Source organism: Tachypleus tridentatus, chromosome 11 (assembly GCF_004210375.1).
Source record: "Tachypleus tridentatus isolate NWPU-2018 chromosome 11, ASM421037v1, whole genome shotgun sequence".
NCBI classification, from domain to species: Eukaryota; Metazoa; Arthropoda; class Merostomata; order Xiphosura; family Limulidae; genus Tachypleus; species Tachypleus tridentatus.
Window position 1 is genome coordinate 94,322,978 of NC_134835.1, and position 26,264 is coordinate 94,349,241.

A 26,264-nucleotide genomic window follows, 5' to 3' on the forward strand; every position below is an offset into this window, starting at 1 on the left:
ATTTGTTGATGATATCAAGGTCTTGGTGTTGCTAGCTGCAAAGAGGATGCTACTGCTTTATAAAAGGATTTAGATCATTTAATGAGTTGGGCAGATAATTGCAGATGAGTTTTAATTATGATAAATGCAAGATATTGCATGTGGGTAATCATAATTTAATTTATAAGAATGATATGGATGGGAATAACCTTAAGACTTATAAAAGAAAAGGATATTAGTGTAATGGTTAATCAGTCTCTAAAGCCATCCAAGCAGTGTGCTGTTGTTAGTGGTAGGGCTAATAGGGTTTGGTTGTATCTACAGAAATACTGAATACAAGTCTAAAGAGGTTATAATTTTATTGAATAGGCACTGGTTAGGCCACATTTGGAGTATCATGTTCAGTTTTAGGCTCCTTACCTTAGGAAACACACCAAATATTTGGAAAGAGTTCAGAAGAGGGTTACTAAAATGGTACTTTGGATAGAAGGGTTATCATATGAGGCAAGATTAAAATCCTTAAATTGTTTTTCCTCTTGAGAAAAACAAGAGTTAGAGGGAATCTGATTGAAGTATTTAATATTCTAAAAGGAATTGATAATGTTGATTCATCAACATTTTTCATACTTAGCAGTGGGAATTATAGAATTATGGGACAAAAAATTTAGATTAAGGCAAGGTAGAAGCCATCTTGAGCTAGGACAATTTTATTCTTTAAATATGATGGTCAGCTAGTGGAATGGATTGCCTTTAGTAAACATTTGTTATTTTGTTTATAATTGCACTGTTGCATTCTTTAACCTCCTTGCTACATACAGGTCATGAAGTTTTCAAGCTATTTTCAAAATTTAACCAAACAATTTTATTATCAATGTGTGTTAATAAATTTAGCATCATACTACTTATGTCGGTTTTTGGACTCTTTATTATTTCAGATATAATTAATTATTTTTTAATGTTGTAAAAGCAGATGTGGATCTGTGGGAAGGGGTCTACACTCCACCATTTTTTTTTTTTTTTGCAATAATAATTATATTTAGAAGCTAATAAAAGCAGTCAGATGTTTTAACTATCACATGTGTTAATGTCAGTGTTTTTATTTTAAAGGATTTTTTTTTTATTCTGAAGTCAACTCAGCTGAAATTTACAGCAATCCAATGAAAGCCTCAACCAATAACTTTTTAAGTTTATATACAACAGTATGCATGTCAGTTAAATATTGCCATGGTAAATTTTCCCATATCACCTTTTTTCAGAAACTAATGTGTGTGGACTTTGGAGATTTGGATTTTTCTTTGCTATAAATTATTTTGTGGCTAAATTTATGTTCCTTTATACTTAAACATACTGAAATATCATTAACCCTCAAGGCTTTCTGTACCAAAGTGAGTAAATTTGTAGCTAAACTTCAACTATTATATCTCTAAATTAACAATTGTGTAAGAACAGATGCTTACATGTTGAATGAAATTATTTATAGCCATACAAAAACAAAACAAATAAATAGTCAGTTAACAGTGTTTATTGATAATACAGAAATATTTGAAAAGTAACATGCACATCTGGTATTCCTTTTCTTTGATAATTTAACACAGTTAAACAACCTAGTGTTTTTTGCAGGACCTGATACACTGTTTTGCTGTGATTTATTATGGGTATACACATTAACATTTAATAGAATTCAAATTTTAAATTTGTAATACTTTATGCAGTAAAATTAAAAGACTGATTATTAAGAAAAAAACAATATTGCAAATTTATTACAAAGGCAACCTTCTCAGTATTATGTAAATCATAATTATGAAACAGAAGTTTGATAATAATCTTCTCTAAGTTCAGCTTGTCCACTTTGACAGATTATTTTTAAAACTCGGTGCTTCTTGATCTTGTAGCAAAACAAAATGTGAAATTATCCAACCACTGCTAACATTGGTCTTTCCATTTGTTTCTTCCATTTTGTTTGAATAATACTGAAAGCTGATCAAAGAACATTGATTAAACCTTGAGGTGAAGTAACTGGCAAAATGAGTTTTAACAACCTGTGACTTTGGGCAGACCATCACTTTAACTGTTTTTGATGTATGTATATATTAAAAATATTGCATACTCCTTACTAACATTAAATGATTAAAAGAAAGATGCCCTTGTGCTGCAAAGTGAATTTGCAGTTGCTGCCATCCATTTTTCTCAAGTTTCACACTTGTGTTTCTTGCCATATGCATGGTATTATGGTTAGCATTATCCTGAAATTAAAAGTAGTAAGGGTGTGTTTGTTAAATGTTCCATGTAAAATTTTCCAAAATCTGGATGATTTGACATGGAATGACCCATATGTTTTTCCTATTCAGATTATGCTATTCCTAAAAAAACAAAAAGTAACAAATATTAAATTTTTGTCCTTAACCACAAAGATACACAATAACTTATCTCCACTATGCTGACCAGTTTTTATTGTACTAGAGAGGGAGAGAATTGTAAAGTAAAAAATAATCAAATTCAGAGCATGAATTTATTTGTAGCAACACACTGCATTAAAATAAAATTTAAGTACTAGTAAGGGCCTAGGCTCTTGTTGTATACACATGAACTGAAAGTCACTTGGAAGTTACTTTAATGTACTTGTAAAATATCCAACACAGAGTAGAGAGATGCAGGGAAGCATGCAGCTAACTAAGATAATGATCTTAACTAAAAAGTCATTTCAGTGAATTTCTTTATATAATAATTTTAACTGAAACATATAGTAAGAGTTATGAGAATACTTCCTAACCCCATATAAATTTTAAAGTTAAAAACCATCTAGCTTATGATAAAGAAAAGCGTGCCTAAAGCTTATAAGTTGGCTTAAATAAATATGAAAGACAAGTACTTAATATTATACAACTTGCAGAAGTAATCATTATGAATTTAAATATTTTGATAGTCTAGTACCAGAAGCATCATAAAACCGTAACTACAACTTCAAAACTACTTTTGAGAATGCCTATGGTCAGTACTAAAATTATAGAAAATCGTGCACTTCTGAAATGTTATAAACATTTAGCATATAAGTAGACTTATCCTACCTTTACAAAGAAAAGATACTATTTAATCAACTTTCCATTCTCAAAAACACATTAAAACTTATTTAACTGGCAAATCTAGTTTTAATTGTTACAAACTGACATCACTGTAGTATGAAAGTCTAGATCTTCCACAGATGCTTGTAAATGTTTTATAAGCTAAGTACAAAATAATTTATCTGACTTTGAATGTCAGAAATCCAGAAACATTTAACAAACACACCCTTAATACTTTTAATTTCAGGATAATGCTAACCATAATACCATGCATATGGCAAGAAACACAAGTGTGAAACTTGAGAAAATTGTAAAAAAAACAACTTTGGTTTATTTAATAAGCCATAGCTCTAAGACTTAATATGATACAAAGCTGAATTTTGTTTTCAAATTTTTTATAACATATCAGTTGATAAATCAGCAATTGGTGTAATTAAAAGTCTATTGGATCTCCTGTAAAAAAATTTAGTTGATGCAACTTTTTATGATTAAGCTAAAAATAGCTCTACTTCAGGCCACAGTTTTACCATATCACGAGTTATTCAGCCTTTTCAGATTTTTACCATATATTTTTACATCTCTGAATATGATCTACAAAACAAAGCAGGATTGTGTTCAACTTACGATTTTGGGTTTTCAGGTGATTTTACTGCCTCACTATGCAAATCCTAAGAAAGATAAACTTGGTTTGAGACCATTTTTGAATTCTGTGAGATTAATTCAGTCAGTATAGCAACTTTCAGCCTTCTACCACCATTACTCTTGCAACTTTGAGCAGCCAAAGTTGCCCAAAAATGAATTTGTCAAAAATAAAAAAATGAACTAAATTTTACAGGGCTATAAATCAGAAACTATTAGAGATATTTATCTAATCTTTGGTGATGTTTCATTATATGGGTAGATGAGCACATGTGAATTTTTTCAAGGCATTCTGTGGGGGGTCACCTGCAGCCTCTTGGATGATTTGACATGGAATGACCCATATAGAATCAATGTTAATAACTTTATTACAATTTAAAAAAAAAATCAAAATGCATTCTGTGTTGATTGGTTTATACCTTTATATTGTTTAATTCACTCATATGCCCTTTGATGCTGACCTTTATCAACTATGAAATCTTAAAATGTACTTGTAGAAGTAAATCTCTCTCTCATTTTTTTTTCTCCAATAATATATTTCAGATGTTGCAAGAAATCCCAAATTGTTCGACCAAATTTCTTTGGGAGGTTTGGCATACCCTTGTCCAAGCTTTTGCAGTTGACTTATCACTGGGCTGTTCAGTCAGATCTTCAAAATATCTTGGATGAAGTAAATGTAGATGTGTATATGGCAAGGTCAGTGTGGAGAGCTCTGCAAGAGGTATGTGCTAGGGCACTTGTACTTAAGTCAAAAAAATTAGGAGGTCCTGGTACCACAGTTGAAATTTCTTTTGCATATATGGGAAGATTTAGTATACTTGGAGCATATGATCGAGAAAGTGGAAAAGTTCGTATGAAAGCCATTTCATCAGCAATGGGCTGGTCTGCAGCTGTTTACATAAGAAGTTTGGAACCATGGTTGTTACCCAATTCTGTGATAGTGTCCTCAGAGGAGAGGTTGAAAGATATTTCTAAGGCTGGTCATACATTCCTTGTAGCTACTGGAGCTTCTTCTACACAAGAGGGAGAACATAGTGTTTATAACATTAAGAACTATCTCCATATTCAGCTTAATGCAATGTTTGGATCATTCATTGTAGCCCATCTAAAACTCGAGACTGTACAAGGCTATCTTGATGAAATTCAGTGGAGAGAAAGGTTTGGTACTTGTCCAAATGATGCTTTTTGGAATATTATTACAGAGATTGGTGAGCAAAATGGAAATAAAAGTGAGTTTTCTTTCATTACATAGAGTGAAAAATGTTTTGTTATTTTAGATTGTAGCTCACAGAAGTAGAATGATTAAAAAAGAAAGAAGTAACATTGTGTTTTTTGTAAGAAAATGATCAATGTATATGTAGAAATATTTGACACTTACAAATGCAGAGTATTTATTTTTTTCAATACAGATAAATTTCTTAAGAAATACAAGCTTGCACAAAGTAATTTTTGATTTTTCAAAGTTAATAAAACATTAATAATTATTTGGAAAAGGAAGAGAAAACTAAAAATGAATATGACATCTAGAGAATAAAATACCATACCATATGTTATTATAGATTCATAGTTTCAGATAAAATGAAGGGAAAACTTCAGTTATAAACTTTTATCTGCTCTTTTTAAAAATATAAAATGCTTGTCATTTAAATTCAAGTATAAGATTTAAATGTATGAAAAAACAAGCTAATAGAGATTAATTAAGTTCTAGTTTCTTTTGGCTAAAACTACATTTATGTGTACTCTAACATTCTTTTTGTGTTTACCTTACACATGTCAGAATATTTGTTATATGGTTTGAATAAGTGTAGCACTTTTTCTTGCAGTAAAAACGTTTTAATTCTTAAGTTTCATGCAGTCCTTGCATAGAAATACATAATTTTTTGTTTTACCTTCAAACTCTGGACATAATTTGAACCAATTGCCTTGAGTAAGACAATTGTTGCCTTTGTGGGACCTCTTGACAACAATCTTTGTATATGTTGATCCAAATGTTGAAGATCTTTGCTTCAGGTTAATTTTACCAGAAATACTTTGTTGGAATGAAATGTGATTCAGAGTCTTTTATGCAAGTTTCCTACAGCTGTTAGAGAATAAAGAAAACTTTATTTTTATAAGATTGTAACACTAGGGTTTTCAGTCCACTGACCAGTCCAAACAGTTTTTCTCAAATTGTAGAAATACTTTGATCTATGCTTCAGTGAGTTTGATGATAACTGGAAAATTGTAATTTTGTAGTCTTGTTCATGTAAGAGGGGTATATTTCATTTGTATTGTCAACTTGGCACTCAAAACCTGTGTACAACACCTTACAGCATGTTCTGAATTTTATTATTTGCCTCAGGAATTAAATGTACAAAAATAAGCCATATTGGACTATAATAAGCAACAGGCTTTCCAAATATTCATATCTACAAGAAGTTGGGATGATTATTTTTAAGTTTATGGAAAACATCACAACTATTAATGGAAGCAAGAATTTTTCCTAAATTTTGTCTTGTATTCCTTCATGCAGTGATATTCTCATTGTTAGTGTTATTGTTATTCTTTAGCAGAGATACTGCTTTAGATACTAAGTACCCAATTTGTAAAGCTTCAGCATCCATATGTTGTTTTAAACTAGGGATGTTATTAATTTAATTGTGAAATTTATTAATTCTTAACAGTTAAGTTTGTTCATCTTTATTACAAAGATTCAAGATTTGCATTTTTGAAATAAAAGATGCTCTGGACTTGTGTAGCCATGATGTTTGCTTGTTTAATAGCAAAATGTTTTTTGTAAGGTACTACCTTTTCTAAAATGATTACTTTTCAAAACTTAATATTAAAAGAAGGTTGGGTTTTCTATAATATCTGTTGTGACATATTCTGTATTGCCTAGTGGTAATATTTCTATTTGGTTCTTATTTTGGTTACAACAGTATATAACAAAACGTTTTATTTTGCCTACAAAGTAGAATTTAAAAAGCTGTGTTAAAAGCATTGTTTTTATTCATTCCTAATTCAAGTTTGTGGGCGCTTTTAAAACTAATTTATTCATTGATTTGAAAGTTGTATGCATAATTTTTGAAGGTAGTGTCTTTGAATTATAAAAAAGAAGTCCAACTTTGAAAGTATATGAGCAATTAATTCTTTAATTCTGTTATATGAGCTTTATGAAACACTGGCTTTCAGAACCTAAACAGTAGACTTGCATAGTGATGAACTGATAATATAAAACTTTATTTTTTTCTCAAAACTTTGACAAAGCGTAATCTAACTATATAAATCAGACTTAAAATAATATATTATTGAAGGAAGTCTGATAGAACTAACTAAAACAAATGTTACTGCAGTAAATTGTTACAACAGAACTAAAATATGTAAATATAACAAAGTGCTTAATCAGTGGTATGGTATCATTGCTGTAAATTATGTTTAAGATATTACTTATTAAGGCTATGTAGCTTCTCTGGATTAAGCATGAAATATCAATAAATTTAATATTACAAACATCTGTGCAGAATACTTTCATGATTTAAAATATAAACTTTGCTTTATTTTAGTTTCTTCAATTGGTCTTGAAACAAAACAAAACCAGCTCCCTGAAAATGTGATTACCCTGATTGGAGAGAAAAATGACCTAAAATATCGAAGAGAGTATAAAGGACAAGTAAAGCGTCCAGCTGAAAGCCCAGTACAAAAAGCATCACCATCACCACCACCAGCAAAGAAGTCAAAACCTGGTAATATATGGTGAATAATTTTAAAAAAAAGCAGACAGTGTATTTTTATCCAAACTTTTATAAATGTAATGTATGTTTAATCATATCATTTTTTTGTTGGTTATGATGAAAGATGGATAAAAGCAAAGTAGTGATATGTCTACAAAGCAGATTTAATAAAACCATATTCTGTATGAACATTAGAACAATATGTGTGTTTATCCTCAAAACAGTTTTGTTTTACAGGAAGTTTTTTTTTCCTTCATACAGTAGTGTATCCTATGTTTATATATTTTTGAGCTTTCTATAATAACTGTAGCTAATGAAAACGTTCATACCTCACATCACTGATGTTTTGTATTCCACCATATTATTCTACTTTTGGGTGTTCTACAAGCTTTATCCTTTATGGCTGTGAATTGGGTCCGGTAGATTAAACTTTTTTCCTGTAACTTGTGTATGACTGTTTTCGTCAAAAATATTTTCAAACATGGTATGAAACTATTCCTGCAGTAACAACAGATACAAAATATACTTACTATCTGTTGATGATGTAGCTATTCTTTGACATTGGCTTTGCTCCTTTCTTTTATACCCCACATAAATGTCCTTTGCAATATCTCGTTTCCAAATTTCTCCAACCTCGTTAGTGTGCCCTCTACCCTAGAACTGTATATAAGCATCTCAACAAAGTAGTGGTCACGGTTTTCTCTGACAAACTATTATGGATTGTAATTTTCATACCGTGTTGTACATTTCAGTATAATCATAATTTAAAACAGTAAAACACCCCAAACCAAATTAGGCATGATATTTGCAGGTATGGTTTCCCATATTACTGTTGTCAGCAAGGTGTCTAATCTGACCTTCCCTAATCTTTCTTTCTCATCTAGCATCTCTGTATGATTGGGAGAGGTCACTTTCATTTGGAGTTGTCCATGTTTTTATCTGCTGAGAAATGGAGACAATTTTCTCCAGGTGTTTTTCTGCTAAGAGAATTTGGATTCTGTTTTCTAACACTTTTTTAATTCTGCTTTTCATGAGCTTGATTTGAATCCTGTTCCTTTTCATCGTATAACCATTTGGATTTGTGAGATTTTGGAGCTTTTCTTTGTCTCTTTTGAGTTTACTCTTCCCTTCTTGGTAGTATTGAGGAGGGGCTTATTAGTTCATTCTCCATTTAGAATTTCTGGTTTAGGCTTGAAGATTTACTCTTTTATTATGTCACTGGATAGATAAACCTTGTATTTTCCTTTGTCTGTTTGCTTTCCTTGGCTTTCTACCTCCTGCTGAAAGTATATCTTTTGGCTACTGTTATCTAGTTGTAAGTTGGATTTGTTGGCATGTTTGTAAGACTTTCTTTCTCCCTTTAATTCCTGTTATATATATCCTGACAGGTCACTTCTTTCTAAGCCTCTGGTAATTAGGGAAAGGGATACATTCACCTCTGCAATCTTTTTGCCATCTATTTCTCACTTCTGTAATTGATTATAATCTGATAATCTGTTTTGGTCTATTAGACCTTGGAGTAGTATGTGACCAACTTTACCTCCTTTTGTGGTGATTGTCGCAATTGTATATTCATTGCAATCATTCAACTTCACTTAATTTTCTCCATTTCCTTAGAGGTGGATTCCCAAATATCCATTTGCATATTTTAGTCTTTACAGGTGAAGTATTTGCTGAGTCCTGTTTCACCAGATTCAGCACATTTGTATTTTGATACCCATTTCATTTATCCAGTGGGAGACATTTTATGGGCTGGTATTGTATTCTGATATTCAGACTTCTCTCATTGCTTTTTTCTCACATTCTTTACATGCTCATGTAGCTTTCTTTAGGGAGTTTTCCCTACCCCATAGCCATTTGTAACAACATTTGGTGGATTATAAGGAAGAGGGATGATTTTGTCACAGTCTTTTCTCTCTATTTTTCAGGGTCCCATGCAGTTTGCTTTCAGTGTGTCCCACTTTGTGGTAAGTATTGCCTAGGCAAGAATGCTTTTCTTAATTCCATACTAGCAACCAATTTGATTATTCTTACTACTAGTTGCAGCAAGCTCTCTAGAAATGAGGTGCTTAATAAGTCTATATAGTTGCTTGCCAGATGGTGTTACCACATTATGATGGACTGCCAATCATGGACTGTTATGAGTAAAGCTGAAGGGGATTCTGCCTGTCCCTTGTATCATTGGATTGAATAAATCAGTGTCAGTTTGTTTTTAAAATTCTGGGAACTTGGTTTACCTATTGTACCATTTCCACAGCACTGTTCCTCAGAACTCCCTAATGTGCATTACCCCCCATATTATACTAGGGGAGTTAGGGAGTCCTTACCACACCCAGTTTGCACTGACTTTGTGCTAATAAACAGAGACTTTTCTTTCAGGGCATGTTTCTCCAATCTTGGAGAAGAGGACATAGTTGGGAGCATTCCTGTTTGGATCCCTGGATATTCTTTCCAAAATGTCAGTAGGAGTGACACCAGCCTCTTCAGGAGTCTACTTGTAATTCTGGTTCAGATTTGACACTATGCTGTTGTGTTGGTGTGTGCATAGTCCTTCTCTTTGATCAGTGTTGGTTTTGTACATTGTTCATATGAGGAGGTCCACTATCTCCTCATGATTCTAGATTCAAAGTGGTTCCATCCTAGGCTCTTGATTAGAGCACAGGTTCTACATCCTATCTATAATTCTAGTGGCAAGTGAAATAATCCTTGCCCTCTTGGTTGGGGAGTGAGAATGATGCTCATAATTCCAGATTTTTATGAGATAACTCTTTCACTTTCAACATAAGACAGTTCTTTGCTTGATGTCTTAATGTCTGCTTACAACATGGGCAGTTGAATAAATATACATTGGGTACACAAGCTGCTGTTTTAGTGATAGAATTATAGAATGTCTGAATATACTGTTGTCTCAAGCTTTCAGTTTACATCAGGTTTTCAAAAAAGCAGGGAACAAACTGATTGGTTTCAAGTTAACTTCCAAAAAGTATTAAAGAGAAAATCTTACTTCAAAATCTGACACAAAGAATAAAAATGTGCATTTACTGTATGTTATTATTGAGTGGCTCTTAACATGACTGAAATGCTCAACAGTTACTTTCTGTGGTTGGCAGTATAAGTAGTTCAGAGTTTAGCTGTGAGTAAAATCAAGAGTGCAACATAGTTAACGTTTTTAAAATCCCTGAAATAATTTACTTTGATAGATTAACTTAAATTTTTACCCTCACTGGGGGTGGGTACTTTTGCTTGTTAATAGATATTTTAAAACATTTATTACAAAATAGAGCTTGGTACAGGTTTTTTAAGACATGTAGGAGTTACCTTTGACTATCAATACCAAGCAGGTGAGTCAGTAAATTTGATATAGTATTTGTACAACTGGACAGGAAGAAAATTGCCTATGGATTGTAATTAAACAGACTAAGTAACATTGAGGATATAGTGTGGCCTAGTAGCTAATCAAATGGTTGAGAGTTCAAGGTTTGCTTGTATTTTGTTGTTTTGTCCTTGGGCAAGACATTTTACCCAAACTGCTTCAATTTCTATCGAGCTGTGAAATGGATACTAGCTGATGGCTATGGATTAATCTATGTTGGACTGGTGTCAATTTTAGGGGAAATTTTTCACCTTTGTCATCAACAGTTTTCCTGTTTGCTGTATTTTATTTTTAATAAGTTTGTTTGTTTTCCAACATTTCAGATGAAACTGTTTATGTTGTCCTTTCTGAATATTACTATGCAAAACAAGAAGGAGATAGTGAGGCAATAGCAAAAGAATCAAAAGAAAATATTAACTTCAAGGTGAGTTCATAATAGCCATCAAATATTGGTTTGTAAGTTAGTAGTTTCCTGTTTTAGTAACACATTATTACTATTCAAAACTAATACAAAATATGCTGTAAATTGTAGTAAAGAGTAAAATAATTTTAAATTAATGTGCATTTGGAATAGTCCTGGATGATTAGTGGAAATTGTTAATAGATTAATCTTCAGGCACAACAATTTTATATTAAGTTACTATTTGTTGTAAGTGTAAGCTGTTGTACAGAAAAAACATCTTATATACACAGTGTAATATGAAACTTTTAAAACTGATGACATTCCATGTGTGTTCCTTACAAGTTTTTGCAAGAATACTAAAACTGAATAAACTAAATATTTGTCTTTAGAGAAAATATCAAAAAAAGTAGTAAATATTTTTATCACAACATGTAAGAGGTAATATATTACTCAAGGAAAAGAAATTCTTACTAATCCTGGAGAGAGAAGAGTAGCATATTTGCTGTTTGGCTTGAAAACTTGTGGTGATACTAGACTTTGTTTTAGAGATTATAATGGTTCATGAAAATAAAAGTGGTAAAAGATGTATTTAAACATGTACATACAAATTTAAATCTTTAAAAACCAATGTTTCAGTGCTTATTATCATTGTGAAAAGCTTTAAAAATAATTAAGAAATATTAAGTATAAAAAATTACATACTTTTAAACAAGATGTTATTGAAATGGATTGAAATTTAGAAAGAACAAATAAAAATGATTAGTATGTTTACATTTTACAATTCAGGTTGGATAAACTCTAGAAATGCATGGTGGAAAGAAAGAAATCAAATAACTTGAGCTTTACTGTACAAACTAAAATTTAAGTGGTTTTGTGATGGCAGGCAGACTTTTGCTGTCTCTTTTTAGTGCTTCCTATTTAGCCAGAGCTAGTCATTGCCAAACAGTCCTGTTTGCATAAAAAGGTTTAATAATCACTCTGAAATTCTGACAAACACTGTTAAATGAGCAAGTAAGTTATTCAACACAACTTTTTTTGATCAAATAAAGAATAAATTTTTGGTTTTAAAGCAGTATTTTCCAAATTAGTAATTGATATGTTTGTAACTTGCAATAAGTAAGCAATAGATTAATTTAAAGCTACACTATTATTTACACACACAATGTAAACATGAACAACAGATATGACATTGGCTAGTTATGTAACCAGTGGCCATTATTTGTGCAGAATGTATTCCAACCCAATGAGCACTGTTGCACCAATGGAAGTAAATAATAGGCCAGTTTAAGTTAATGACTCAACTATGATTTAGAAATGAGTTTTGAAGTATACCAATGAATGATATCAAAGACACTTACATTATGTTTGCAGTAACTAAAGTTTTCATGGCCATATTTAAAATTTCAATTATTGAAGTTGATAACTGAGCAAAATCTGTTTCATATTTAAATAATGGAAATAGATACTGGACATTTTGTTTACCCAAAATATGCTAGGAAAGACACTGTCTTTTACTCTTTCCATTTATAGATGATAAAGTACGTTTTCATGTTAGTTCAATTTTAATTTCATTTAAATTAGTTGTCAAAGAAAATGAAAACTTTTGGCTATAAATAGTCAGTCATTAAGTTAACATCATTATAACCTAAAATTAACTTAGTCAGCTAATTGGTCTTGTGGCACTAATATTCTGTTAAATTTCTTGATTTAGTCAAAAATGTTTGAAAGAGTTTCCCTACTTAAACCTGCTCTTGACTTGGTGTTAAGATACATGTGGGTATTACAAACTGAACTCTTACTACAGTTTTAAAATATCTTTACTGTAATTTTAAGGGTGTTAAATTTTCTGTTTCAAAACTTGTTTACTGCTTTAATTTTCTTAAAAGAAAGACAAAATGTACATTTTAAACTAACTTTAAGAACATTATTATTTGTAAGGAATAGAAATATCCTAATTCCTGTAAATTTTTCTGTGTACAACTGAGGTTGTTGGTTGGGTATAAAATAATGTTTTTGAGATTCATTCTATTGAAAGTGGTAATCATCTATAAACTTTTAAAAACTTTTCAGTGTCATTTTTGCAAGAAGCTAATAGAGAACAATATTAAATTAATGAAGCACATAAACTGTCACTTTGAGAACACACGACAGAAAAATCCAGACTTGAGCGACCTCACACAGTGCAAGTACTGCTTCAGAGACTTCGAGACACCCTTCAGTATGCAGTGTCACGTTGATACGGTAAAATATGAATTATGTTACTTTAGTTGAGGTATAGTGTCACACAAAAGTAACAGGTGAATGGAAGCTGAATATTTGTAGTTCACAACTCAGTCTGAATACAGATTATTACTTTGAATAGAAAAACAAAATTTCAAGATACAAAGGACTTGATCCAATTGAATTTTATATCATTAAATGATTCTGAAACTCCAGTCAGTACAAATGTAAATAAATTGTTTAAATGATAACTGTTGAAAAATATGTCTTAAATATTTCTTATGCAAGAAAGTTTAATTTAAGGAAATGTTTAAAATCTAACAACAACAACTACAGTACAGTAATTTTGTGCACCTGGTGGTGTTATAAGTAAACTCATGTTTGGTTTGAGGCATATAACTAAAATATATACTTGAAGTTCTAAGTTCAAGGTTCTTATAATATTTTCTTACTTGACATTACAGAAAAGTGGTTTATGTGATGTATTTTCCATGACCGTTCAGTGTTTTTAAACTTCAGTCAAAGATCACAACATTTCTAAAATGCTTTAAGAGCAAGTTTAGTAAGTGCATTTGCTCATGAAAAGTTTAATTTACAAATTTTATTTGCATTGATAAGTTAAAAATAAATATCTGTCACAAAAGTAAATGGTGTTCTTTTGTGTTTTTAAACTATTGTGTTATTATGGGTTGATATTAATGTAGGCAGTATTAAGTATTAACATTTCACTTGGTATATTTAATTAGAAAATTAGGTTTACCTATGGCTTTGTGACATTGTGCTTTCATGTTTTGAGGTTTGCATGTGAATGAAAATTGAAAATAACTTTTAAATACCACAGGTACTCTTATTGATTTATAATTATTGTTTTTTAATAGTTTGATTCAGTTTTATTAGTTTATATATTGACTGCTGTAGTTGGGTATGAAATATAAATTTGTATTATTTTAAAAATCAGAATAAGTTAATTATTAGGTTTATGGCAGGTATATTTCTGTATGAATTTGTTGTTAAGTGTTATGATGCTATCTTTTAATCTGTAAATATATTTTATAACATTACCAAACTGTTTATAACTATTCATCAGTCAGTGATTTTTATTATTATTTTGCTTGACTGAAGATTGTAATAACAATATTTGTGGATTAGCAAATATATGTTCTCAGTAATTGATTGTCACTTCACAATGACAAATCAGTAGTGGTATATTCAAATTTATTTTTTATTGTAAAGAAAATAATTCAGGGTTATTAAGTCAGATTTTTTCCTGTTTTCCTAGCTCCATGTCTCATTTTTCAGGCTAGTGAGTTTGAAAGCAAGTACTCTGGTTCTTGCTGTGTTACAATGCAAGCTATACCCTCTGAATGTCCTAATATATTTAATTATTAGTATGAGAAAATAATTATGGAAATTAAATTTATGTAGGTAAAACTATACATGTGATGGTCCAATACATTTAAATATTGTGTGAGCCAATAGAATATCAATATATACATCATTTAACAGAACTCTTTAATAATCAAGGTGAGACATCTGGTAATTGGAGAGCAGAAATGGATAAACTTGCTTAATTGTATGGAAAAAGAATTAAATGGAAATTTAATGTGAAATTCAAATGTGTACCTGTAGATGTACTTAAATACATACTTGAAAGTATCCTTAATGTTAGTTCTTTATTATTATAAGAATCTTGTAGAAATAGGATAATTATTGGCTTTGATTTAAATCTGTCACAATGATTAATTTTTTTCTGTGGTGCTTTTTTTTTACATGTCCTTTTTAAATTTTGATATATAGTTCTAAATGTTCATTTTTTTGTACAAACGACAAGTAAAGTGTTATACATTAAGTATTGTACACTGAATATTACCATTTCTGCCATTTAGGTGCACATGAAGACTGACACTCTAACATGTCTAATTTGTAACCAGGCTTTCACATCTAGAGCAGCTCTTACTGCCCACATGAAGGCTTTGCATGTAGAGTGTGAAATGCCATATATTTGTAAGGCTTGTGGATTTAGGTCTTCAATGCATCAGCAAGTGCTAGAACATTTTCAACAGGTTTGTAATAATGAATTCTGTTTTCTTCCTCCCACTTTTGAAAGATATGCTGAAGTCTTTTTTACTTTCTTTTAGCTAGAGAATATTTCATTGCAAGGAATAGAAATAGAAGCTAAATTTCAGGAGTTGTCTACTGAAAAATACATGTAATCTTGAATGATTTAAAATTTAGGAGAAAAGATGATTAAATCTGTAAATATTTTTGTTCTATAATATACTCTTCAAAAAAAGAAAGGCAAAATATGAGACAAATTGTTAACAAGTTTATTCCGGGTAGTTCTGTATGACATGTGTGAAACTTTGCATATTCACTGCTGAACATCCAAAGTCTGCAAAGGCGAAGTCCACGCTCACTAGGTGAAGTTTAACGTCACTCAACGTCAATAACAAGTATGCCCCCGTGAGCATCAATAACTGCTTGGCATCTCCTGCCCATGGAAGCGATGAGATGATGAATCACATCCTGTGGAATGGCTGTCCACTCAGCCTGCAAAGCTGCTGCAAGCTGAGGTAGAGTCTGCGGTTAAGGTTGTCGCCGTCGCAGATGTCAGTCCAACTCGTCCCAAAGATGTTCGATGGGGTTTAAATCTGGTGATCATATTATTTCAAGTCACATGCATAAATGTAACTTTCATTCAGGGCTGTAACTAAAGTATTTGATACCCAGGGTGGATTCTTCCTTTTGTACCCCCCCAGAAATGATTTTAAAATTCAAATACACATTAAAATATATCATGTTTGCAAGTAAATTTTTAAACAGCACAGTTCTGGCATAAGCTAATTGGAAATAAGAAAAATGCAGGACGTTAAAAATTAAGTGACTAGTTAATACTGCATTTTATTTTATACAAAAAACACTGAAAATAAAATCTCAATGCTTAGTCTATTCTTCAAAGGTAAATAGATAGGATTCACAATCTCTGCTTTCAATCCTTAATTTCTCTAAGTTGATCAATAATTTCATTAAAATTCACATTCTTTGCATATTCATGTTGAACTGAAAGTGAAGCCAGATTTGTTAATCTTATCTGACTCGTGGTTGAGCGAAAGTCATTTTTTATCAATTTCAATTTGGAAAAGCGTCCTTCACACAGACAGTCAAACAGAATCTCAAACACAGTGACAAGCTTGGCAGAGATTCACAAAAATCCCATTTCACAGTAAACTCTAGAAACTGTATTTCTGATAATTTCTTTGCCTCTTTAATGCTGATTTGGACAGCTTCCAAATGCCTCCGAAGTTGTTCAACTTTCACACTGCTATTTTCATCAGAGAATTCATTGAAAGTCTGAGTTAGATTTAAAATACACTTCTGAAGTTCTTTTGTTGCTTGGCTGAATAACATTGAACATTGACAGAATTTGATCCATTGCCTTGTGTATGTGGTGTGACAGTGTCAAGTGAACAAGACTTGGAATGTCAGTTGCAGTCAGCTAGCTATGCTCAAAAACGTTAACAGAAGTTTTTTTTTGATGTAATTTTTTTATCAAATATTTAATTTTCGTTTGTAAATTTTGTATTGCCAGTAAAAATAAAAATTTATTTTATAATGGAAATTAACACTAAGCTGTTGTAATAGTTTGAATATTTAAAATGTTTTTTCTTACTTCAGCAAATTTTTCATTTGGTTTGAAAACTTTTACTGGTATTTCAACTCTCTCAATGGCACCCCTCTCCTGGCTGTCATATGGGGTGAACTGCTCTCCTGACATCCATGTGTCACTGCTTTCATTTATAACACTTAATCAGTTTTTAACTGTGTTTTATGATCGTGAAGACATTTCCAAATAAAATCTGAAAAAAAAACAAAAAACATTTCTATGTAGTGAGGGTGGAACAAATATCTAATTGGATATCAATTTTGAGGTGAATCTGATAATCAGACAGAATTTCCATCAATAGAAGCTTAATTATTTTAATTAGTGTAAATAAGTTGCATGAAAATATATACAACAATGAAATAAAGTGACTTGTTAATCAGATTTGAACATAATGTTTTAAAAATTATCAATAAAATGTTCATATTATGAAACAGTACTATCTTTTAAAACTAATATTAAAAATATTTATGCAAAATTCTACTGCATAGTAATATGTTTAATATTCCGTGGTAAAGCTATTCCACTGGGAAAAAAAACAGGAATTTTTAGTGAACTGTTATTAAAAAAAACTTAAGTTATCTATAAAATATTTAGTTTACCATCCATCTGTAAAAGTCTCAAATAATGGATTATTTTGGCTTTCATAGCTTTGTTTTTTGAAATCATATTTTTTTTTTTGTAAATGGACTGTAGCTGGAAAGTTCAGTGGTGGTTTATGGCTTATGACAGAAAAACAAAGCATTGAACATTTAAAGCAGCATACAAAATAAGTTGCAATTAAATATTACAAAAAACTTGAATTTTGTTCTGAGTTATGATAATGCCAGTTTCAAAATTGATAAATAGTTGTTGGAATGGTTTCTGACCTTATTAACTTGTAGATCTTTTTGAGGGGTATAGGAAGAAATTAAAAGTTATTAATTATTAGTTCATAAAAAGTAAAGTAATTGAAGTAGACATCAAATAAGAACAAAATGCAAGTTTTGGTAAGCTAGTCAGTGGTGGAAACACTGACTTAATCTTGGTTGTGTTTTATAAGTTAAACTATAAAAATCAATGTATGCTTATTGTTGCATTATATTTCTGATGTTTCACATTTAATACATTGGAAAAATCAATAAGAGATATTTCTAACACAAAATCATTAAAGTTCACATTGTACAACTGGGATGTGAATATAATAAGAGTACTATTTCCACAGATAAATATCAGAAAGTGAACTTTTCAGTTTTATATTATTAAGATGTTTTAGGATAGGTTAACAAACTTATCTATTTGTGTTAATTTAAGGAAAGCATCTGTAACTGCTAGTATAGTTTGGTTATAGATTGGTTATAAAAGGTAAGTTGAGGCAGATGAGAGAGAAGAGGAATGACTTGTAGAAAGTTGATGAAGTATGAATTCTCTCAATATGCACAGCTACAAGTTGCTTGAAAATAAATTGAATTTATAGTGAATGTGGTTGGAAGAGAGACTGTAGGCTACTACAGAGTTTGTTGATAGTACTTTAACTTTCTAAGAAAAATTTGCATGTGTTAAATGTAGTGATATACTGTTGCAGGTGCAAGCTGTGGTAACATAGGCAATATATTTAGTATCTGTATATATACATATATATGGTTCTTTGTGATTTCTTATCTATAGAACAGTGCAATGCCCTTGGAACGATATTTGTGTAGCAAGATTGCAGATCTATAGGATATAACTTTAGAAGAAGGAACCACAAAGAAGTGTATGTCATAGCTGCAGCGAAAGTTAGTGAGAATGATTACCAAGGAAATTGCAATTGCAGCAGTCCTGTTTAAATCCTTTCCGGTCATATTCCTGTCAAAGCTCATGAAGCTAATAACCTTTTTGTACCTTTGACCTGGTGATGTGATCTAAGAAGCGAGTATTCTCATATAGCAGAGGATGGGTGAATACTCATGAAGATGTAATCAGAGATTACCTTTGCTGTACTTTGTTACCATGAGCATTGTGGGTATTCCTTTTCCTCTCATTGAGGTCTCGTGTTCTAAGGTGTCACTTTGACATGATGGGAGATATGCTTTGACTCTCATATGAAATTGAATTATTGGTACCATGAAATATTATCCCCTTAAATCCATATCTTAGAATTGTTGCTGGTACATTGAATTTTGGATTTTTTTTTAAGGATAGTCCATAGATGTCTCATGGTGATACATACATTTAACTCTGCAGTTATCTCCATCAGCAATCATTGGGGGGACTCTTTTTTCCTCATTTCTACACTGTTAACCTCCTTTTATAGGCTTATTTTGTACAAGTACTTTTAATAGCTTGATTTATTCAGGGTGCTCTGAATCTTGTTGTGGATCATTTCTTCAGTGCTGCCAAGATCCTACCTTATGTATTGGTCCCTTGTTTTTCAAATGTTCATGTTGCTGTTCTCTAATCTGGATATGTTCTTCTTGATGTTTTTGCTACTCTTCACATCACCTTACTTCCCCTTTTCTGGTTTTGTGTTTCTCATCTATCAGCTTCAGCTGGGGATGCATTCTTTTAGGACAGACCTAACTTTTTTTATTTCCATGCATACCCTTTTACTTGTCTTCTCCCTCATGTTTTCCCTCATTATGGACACTTCATCTTGAATCCTCCTACTAACTTCTTCATCTATTGTGCCTTCTGTCTTCTTCTCCCTCTTCTATCTAGCAGTGCCATCACTCCAACTTTATGTGCGGCTTTGGTCTGATCCATTACGTGAGGTGTTCCAGATTCTCTTTACATGTAGCCTTCATTCTATCTTGTTCAGTTCATCCTTCTTCCCTCCTTGTCCATCCATTAGAAGCATTCATATTTCACATTTATCTTTGCAACATGGCTGGTTACCAGGTAATATACCTAATTAAAAAAAATGTTTATTTTTATAAGCCTATATTCTCCTCTTCTATCTTTTTTGTTAGCTTTACTACCTTTGTCCTCCTTGTTTTGCAGTCTTTCCTGATTTGGACCTGTTTACTGTCCTCTACACTCTACCTCTCTTTGACTCTTTAGTCTCTTGTTCCTTGTACCACCTTTTGCTTAGGTCCTTCTTTTTACTTTTTGACTATGGCTGTAGGAGATATGATGTATATGCAATTGCTACTTCCTGAATTTTTTTGTCTTCCATTTCTCAGCTTCCATTCTCATTCTGTTCCAAACACTTTTCTCTGTCAATCTGCATTATTCAGTGTTCTTTAGCCTGTTCTACCCCTTTTCATGCTTTTATATCCTTATTCACTGAAATTCCTCATCACAATATTTCATCTATTACTTTCATGGGATGGTTAAATCACCTCATCCATTTAGCCTGTGCTCCATTAGATGTAGATTCATTTCAACTTTTTTAGATCCCTTTACCAAGCGTGCCCCCCTTCTCTATCTCTGGTTCTTCAATTCTGTCACCCATTGAAAGAGTTTGTACGAACTGCTATGCGATCTACCCCCACTTACTTTTGCCCCACATTTTCTTCATCATCTGGCCATCTCTTTTTCTTCTAGATATCAACTTTTTCCTGTTACCATTCTAAATCCCCTCGGGACTTGCTGGCTCTCCAAAGTCAGTAAAGAAGTTTCAATCTGGTGACATATTGATGGAAACATCCACATCTCAACACACTGAACTTCTCTTGGATTTAAAGGCCAATGGGGATATACCTATTGAGGTTACATCTCATGCTTCTTTGAATTTGTCATGAGGAGTCATTGTTGAGAGGGATTTGGAGAACATCCCCTTGTGAGAGATTCTCGCTGGTATTTTCACCCAAGGAGTTTCTGCAGTGAGGTGTATATCCACTCGCAAAGATGGAATTATGGTGTCAATCAATGTCCACATTCTCACATTTACGCCACCACGTCCACATGCCACCATCGAAGCAAGTTATCTTAATTGCAGGGTACAGACATACATTCCAAACCCTCTCAGATGTTTCCAGTATCAGTGGTTCAGTCACTCAAAAACATCATGTTGTGGTTTCTTGACGTGTGCTCGTTGCTGTGGCTAAGGCCATGATGCCTACAAGTGTGAAATAGACCCTCATTGCATCAATTGCAATGGCTCTCACCCATCATACTTTCGTTCTTGCCCTAAATGGTTGGAAGAAAAATGATAGGCAGTGTTTAAAAATGATTCATAACATTACTTATCCTGAGGCTCGAAAATAGCTGTCCACCACCTCATCTCAGATGTATGCTGCTGCACTTCGTTTCACAACTACATTGGGAATGCAGAAAGATCTCTCTGTGCCTCCAAAATAATCATTCTCCAAACAAATGAAAAGTCTCTTGACCTCCATGGTTAAAAAAGTTGATGAATAAACTTCAAAGCTTATCTCTGTGCCTTACATACATTCCAAAAAACCCCAAGATCCACATCCTTTGGTTTCAGATACAGGCATTTCCTTGGATACATCTTCTTCTCCCACCCCAAGATGCAAAAGAATCATTTGTTCATGTCCTTAGTCACCGGAATCCCGTTCCAACAGCAAAGGCTAACTCAGTTGACCTCCCTCGAATTAAGGACAGTAAGGAAAAAAGACGTGGTCGTAAATAGAAGTGTTCTCCACCCAATTTGCCTACACATAAATACAAATGTTCACCCTGATACAATAAAACTGTCAAGGTTTAAGTTCTAATCTGAATGACATCAAAACAAATTGCTTCCTATCATCCTGTTTGTCTTTCCTTACAGGAAACATTTCTGAAACCTTTTGGCAGTTTTCTTTGTACAGAAATGACAGGCTGTGTGATGGACGAGTTGCATGGAGGGGTGGCACTGTTCGTTGATCAGCATGTGCCCATCCTGTCTTTGCCACTTGACACACCCTCGGAGGCAGTAGCCATCCGTGTTTATTTGGGTCATATCATCACTATTTGTTCTCTCTAATTGTTGCCTGGAGAGACATATAATCAATCAGACCTTGATGCTCTCATTGAACAGTTGCCGTCTCCCTATTTTATCCTGGGGGACTTTAATGGACATCATCCCCTCTGGGGAAGTGCTGATATTGATAGGAGGGATTGCTCAGTAGAGCAAATCAATCCCTGCTGATTTCTCCAAGCCCGTTCCCTTGGCTGTGGTTTCCCTAGATAGTAGATAGGGAACCTTTCTCTTATCAATAAGAGAAACCTTATCAATAAGGTTCTTCTACTTATTTCCATGCACCTAGTCATTCCTTTACTGCTATTGATCACTCAATTTGCTCCCCTTCATTATTCCCTCATTTTTCATGGAGGGTTGACAACAATCCATGAGGCAGTGATAATTTTCCTATAATCTTGAGAGAGACTGGCCGTGGTTGATGCCACTCGACCTGCGTGCTCCGGTAGAAGATAGATCAGCCAAATTGGCCCTCTTTCACTGATCTCGCAGAACTTGATCCTGCCATCCTCTGTAAGCCATTAATAGACGACTGTGTGGCAGCAGTAACTGACTGTATTATACAAGCAGCTGCTCAATGTATTCCGAAAACTTCAACACGTTTACACTATACCCTAGTGCATGATAGAATCCTGCCTGCCACATGGCACAGAAGGCTCAAAAATGGGCCTGGGATACTTTCTGTAGATATCCCACACTCTGTAACCTCATCACTTTCCAGTGGGCCCATGCACATGCTCGTGGGTAAGACGTCAAAGCCAGAAGGAATCTTGGATTAAATTCACAACCAGCATATCTTCTACCACCAGTTCCAAAGTCATATGGGACAAGATTTGAAAGGGAAGTTGGTGATACCCAGAGCATCACCGATAATCTAGGTGAAAGCTTTTGCTGGGTATCTAGTACTTCTGCTTCTTCTTCCACCTTCTTAGCCATCAAGACTCAGGCAGAGCAATCACCTCTTTCCTTTCAAGCTGATTGTCTCTTTGACTATAATCGTCCCTTTACACTGGTGGAACTCAAACTGGCCCTTCATTGGTTGGACCTGATGATATACATTGTGACATGCTTTGCCATCTGTCTCCTGCTTCTCTTCCTATTTTTTTTAAACTGGATCTGTCAAGAGAATGTTTTTCCTGATGCCTAGTGCCAGGCTATTGTCCTACCTTTCTCTGAGCCTGGGAAGGATCCCAAGATTCCTTCCAACTACCATTCAATTGCTTTGACGAGCTGTCTCTGTAAGACCTTAGAGAGGATGGTTAATACTTGTCTTGTTTGGTTCCTTGAATCAAACAACTTCCTCTTGCCCACCCAATGTGGGTTCCAATGACAATGCTCCACCATGGACCACCTGATTTGACTTGAAACATCAATCAAAGAACCCTTTCTCAAATGACAACATGGAAGTATGGCATTTTGTGAGACCTCCATATATATATGGGTTACGTGGCCATTTGCCCATTTTTATTAAAAATTTGTAATAGACAGGAGATTCAAAGTTTGTGTGGGTTTGACACTTTCCCATTCTTTTCTACAGGAACTTGGAGTCCCTCAGGGCTGTGTTCAATGATGGCATTAATTTTTATACTGAAAAATGCCTCTCACTGTTGCAAACAGACTCTATTTCAACGACTTCCACATCTCGTGTCAGTCGTTAAACATGAGGTATACTGAACGGCAGTTACAGACTGCCCTCATTCGTTTACTGAAGTGGACCACAGCAAACGGCTTTAACTTCTCTCTCTTTAAATCTGTTTGTATGCACTTTTGCTGCCAACGGTGTATTTACCTTGATCCTGAACTCCATATCGGTGAAGTTGTGCTGCCTGTGGTCCCTGAGACAAAGTTCTTGGAGCCTATCTTTGACTGTAAGCTGATCTTTATACCACACATCAAGCAGCTATGGGTCAAATGTACAAGAGCACTGAACATCCTCTCTTCCACCATTTGGGGAGCAGATTGATGTTTTATGCTAAAGATATATTGTGCTCTTATTCGATTGAAACTTGGCTATGGATCACTGGTCTATGGCTCTGCCAGACCATCGGCCTTAAAGATGCTGGACCTTATTCATCATCAAGAACTTCAGCTCTGCACTTCCCCAGTTCAGAGGTTATACACACAGTCTCATGAACCTTCTTTGCACCTCTGCTGTTTGCGACTGTCTTTACTATATGCTTTGAAAATTCATTCCTTACCAAAGCATCCCACCTGGGATTATGTTTTCCTTCCTTGGTGGGACATTTTTTTTCAGAACAGATGGTCTACCATTGCTCCTTTTGGCCTTTGTATCCAGGTGCAGTTGGATGAATTGGGTCTGTCCTTGGATAACATTGCTGTATGCACTGGTCAGCCTATCCCACCATGGCTTATTACAGTCCCCAAATGTGACCTATCTTTAAGTCATCTTAGGAAAGTAGACACTCCTGATTGGAAATACTGTCTGCTATTTGCTGAACATCTTTTGAACCATCCTTCCATTCCTATTTATACAGATGGTTCAAAATCAGGTGACTGTGTGAGCTCTGCCATGGTTTGGTTGTTGTGTGCAGAATCCCCTCTGTTCACTGCTGAACTGTACGTCATTTCTCTTGCCCTGGATTACACAGAAGCTAAGCAGTACTCAAACTGCACTATTTATACTGACTGCTGGCCCTGGAATTGCTTCAGATGGTTCACACCCTGTTCTTGCTGATATTCAAAACCAACTGGTCCACTTCTCTTTAACCTCTACTGCTATCCAGTTTTTCTGGATACCACATTGGTATTTGCACGAATGAGCTCGTCGACACTGCAGCTAAATCTATCTGCTCTTGCACTATCACCACTGTGCCTCTCCCACACATGGAGTATGGTCCTGCATTGAAGGGTCGTCTCGATACCAGTTGGCAGTCGACCTGGAGTAAGCAATGCGAAAACAAGCTTTTCCAACAAAAACCTTATATTGGACTTTGGCTGTCTTGCTTCCGTAAGGATTGGAAAGAGGAAGTTGTTCTAACTGGATTATGCACTATGCATTGGTCACAGTTTTTTAACTCATCGTTTTCTTTTATCTGGAACTGATGAACCAGTGTGCAGTTTGTGTAACACTCAGATCACAATAAGCCACATTCTACTTTCTTGTGTCATTATGACTCTCATCGATGGTACCATCTTAAACATGTTTTGTCCCAAGGTTTGTCCATAACGTTAGACATTGTTATTGGTGATGGTGACACTGTCCACCTAAGTAATGTATTTAGTTTTTTAAAGGCCATTAATCTTTTTAATGCCATTTATGTTTTTTAATTTATACATTACACTTTTTATTGTGGTTCCCTTTTAAAAATCACAGTTCATCTCGTTTGATTTGAAATTAGAAACTGGCTGTAAAATTAAACAACTCAAAACTAGGACTGGAAAGGCCACATTCGGGTGACTAATGCTGCTGCTTGAACTATCTGTTAGTCATCCTAGTGAGTTATTATCATAATTTTGCTAAACGTCTTTTAAAACCTTTTTATTACTTTCCGTTTTGAAAATGGCCATAACGTCAAATAACTCGGAACCAGGACTGGCAAGGCCAACTTCAGGTGACTAACGGTGATTTTTGTACTTACCTGTTACTCCTCCTGGTGAGTTATGATAATTACAATTATGCTAGAGAAAGTCCTTTACAACTTGAATTACTGTAGTTTTTCTGTTAATGTTGTGGACCAGATGTAAACACTGGTTTTATGCTATTTATATTTTGTTTTACCTTAATTTCCTTTTATTAATTTTACTAAATTTACTTTTAACTTTTTACTGGATGTTTGGCACAGATAGCCTAGCTGCTTTGTGCCATAAAACACTAAATCAACCAACCTTTCTAAATACTCCTTACTGGCTCTGAATGGGAATGATCTCTTTTTATACATGCCTTACCTTTACAGTGGTATGTTTCTACATCTCTGGATCCTGTTCAGTGGCAAGTGGTGCCTGTCTGGGTATACTTAACTTTAAATCTGTACCATATGATCTTACAGGTCTATAACTCACTGTTGAGATGGGGTGTTCCACAAGATGACTAGAGGATTATTCATTGTATCGTGTCATAAAAAAATTCTGTATCAACTTGTGGAGTATCGTACGTAAAGCAGTGTTAAGACTGCTACCCATCCCTTCAGTTTTAGCTGAATAGACCAGGACTGACCTTCTTTTCAAAATAGGATTATCATGGTCACCCATTGCACTATTTTAGTGTTGCATTCCTCTGGATTCCCCACTACATTGTTCTCCCCCTCTTCCTGTGGAATATGAGAGCTCTTCCTAATTACCAGTCGTACTTGCTGGTGTGATGGACCATGTAGGCTT

The 26,264-nt window shown here is 33.6% G+C and overlaps 1 protein-coding gene across 7 annotated transcripts in view; it reads left to right on the forward strand.

The window, feature by feature from the left end:
- The window catches only part of LOC143232805 (uncharacterized), a 90,912-nt gene that overhangs the window by 40,964 nt on the left and 23,684 nt on the right, over positions 1–26,264 (forward strand). For all 7 annotated transcript variants that reach the window (XM_076468706.1, XM_076468705.1, XM_076468701.1 and 4 more), the window contains 5 exons: positions 4,221–4,906; positions 7,220–7,399; positions 11,084–11,184; positions 13,234–13,404; positions 15,270–15,446. In XM_076468706.1, coding sequence (XP_076324821.1) covers positions 4,221–4,906; positions 7,220–7,399; positions 11,084–11,184; positions 13,234–13,404; positions 15,270–15,446 — 1,315 coding nt within the window. The remainder of the gene's footprint in view (positions 1–4,220; positions 4,907–7,219; positions 7,400–11,083; positions 11,185–13,233; positions 13,405–15,269; positions 15,447–26,264) is intronic.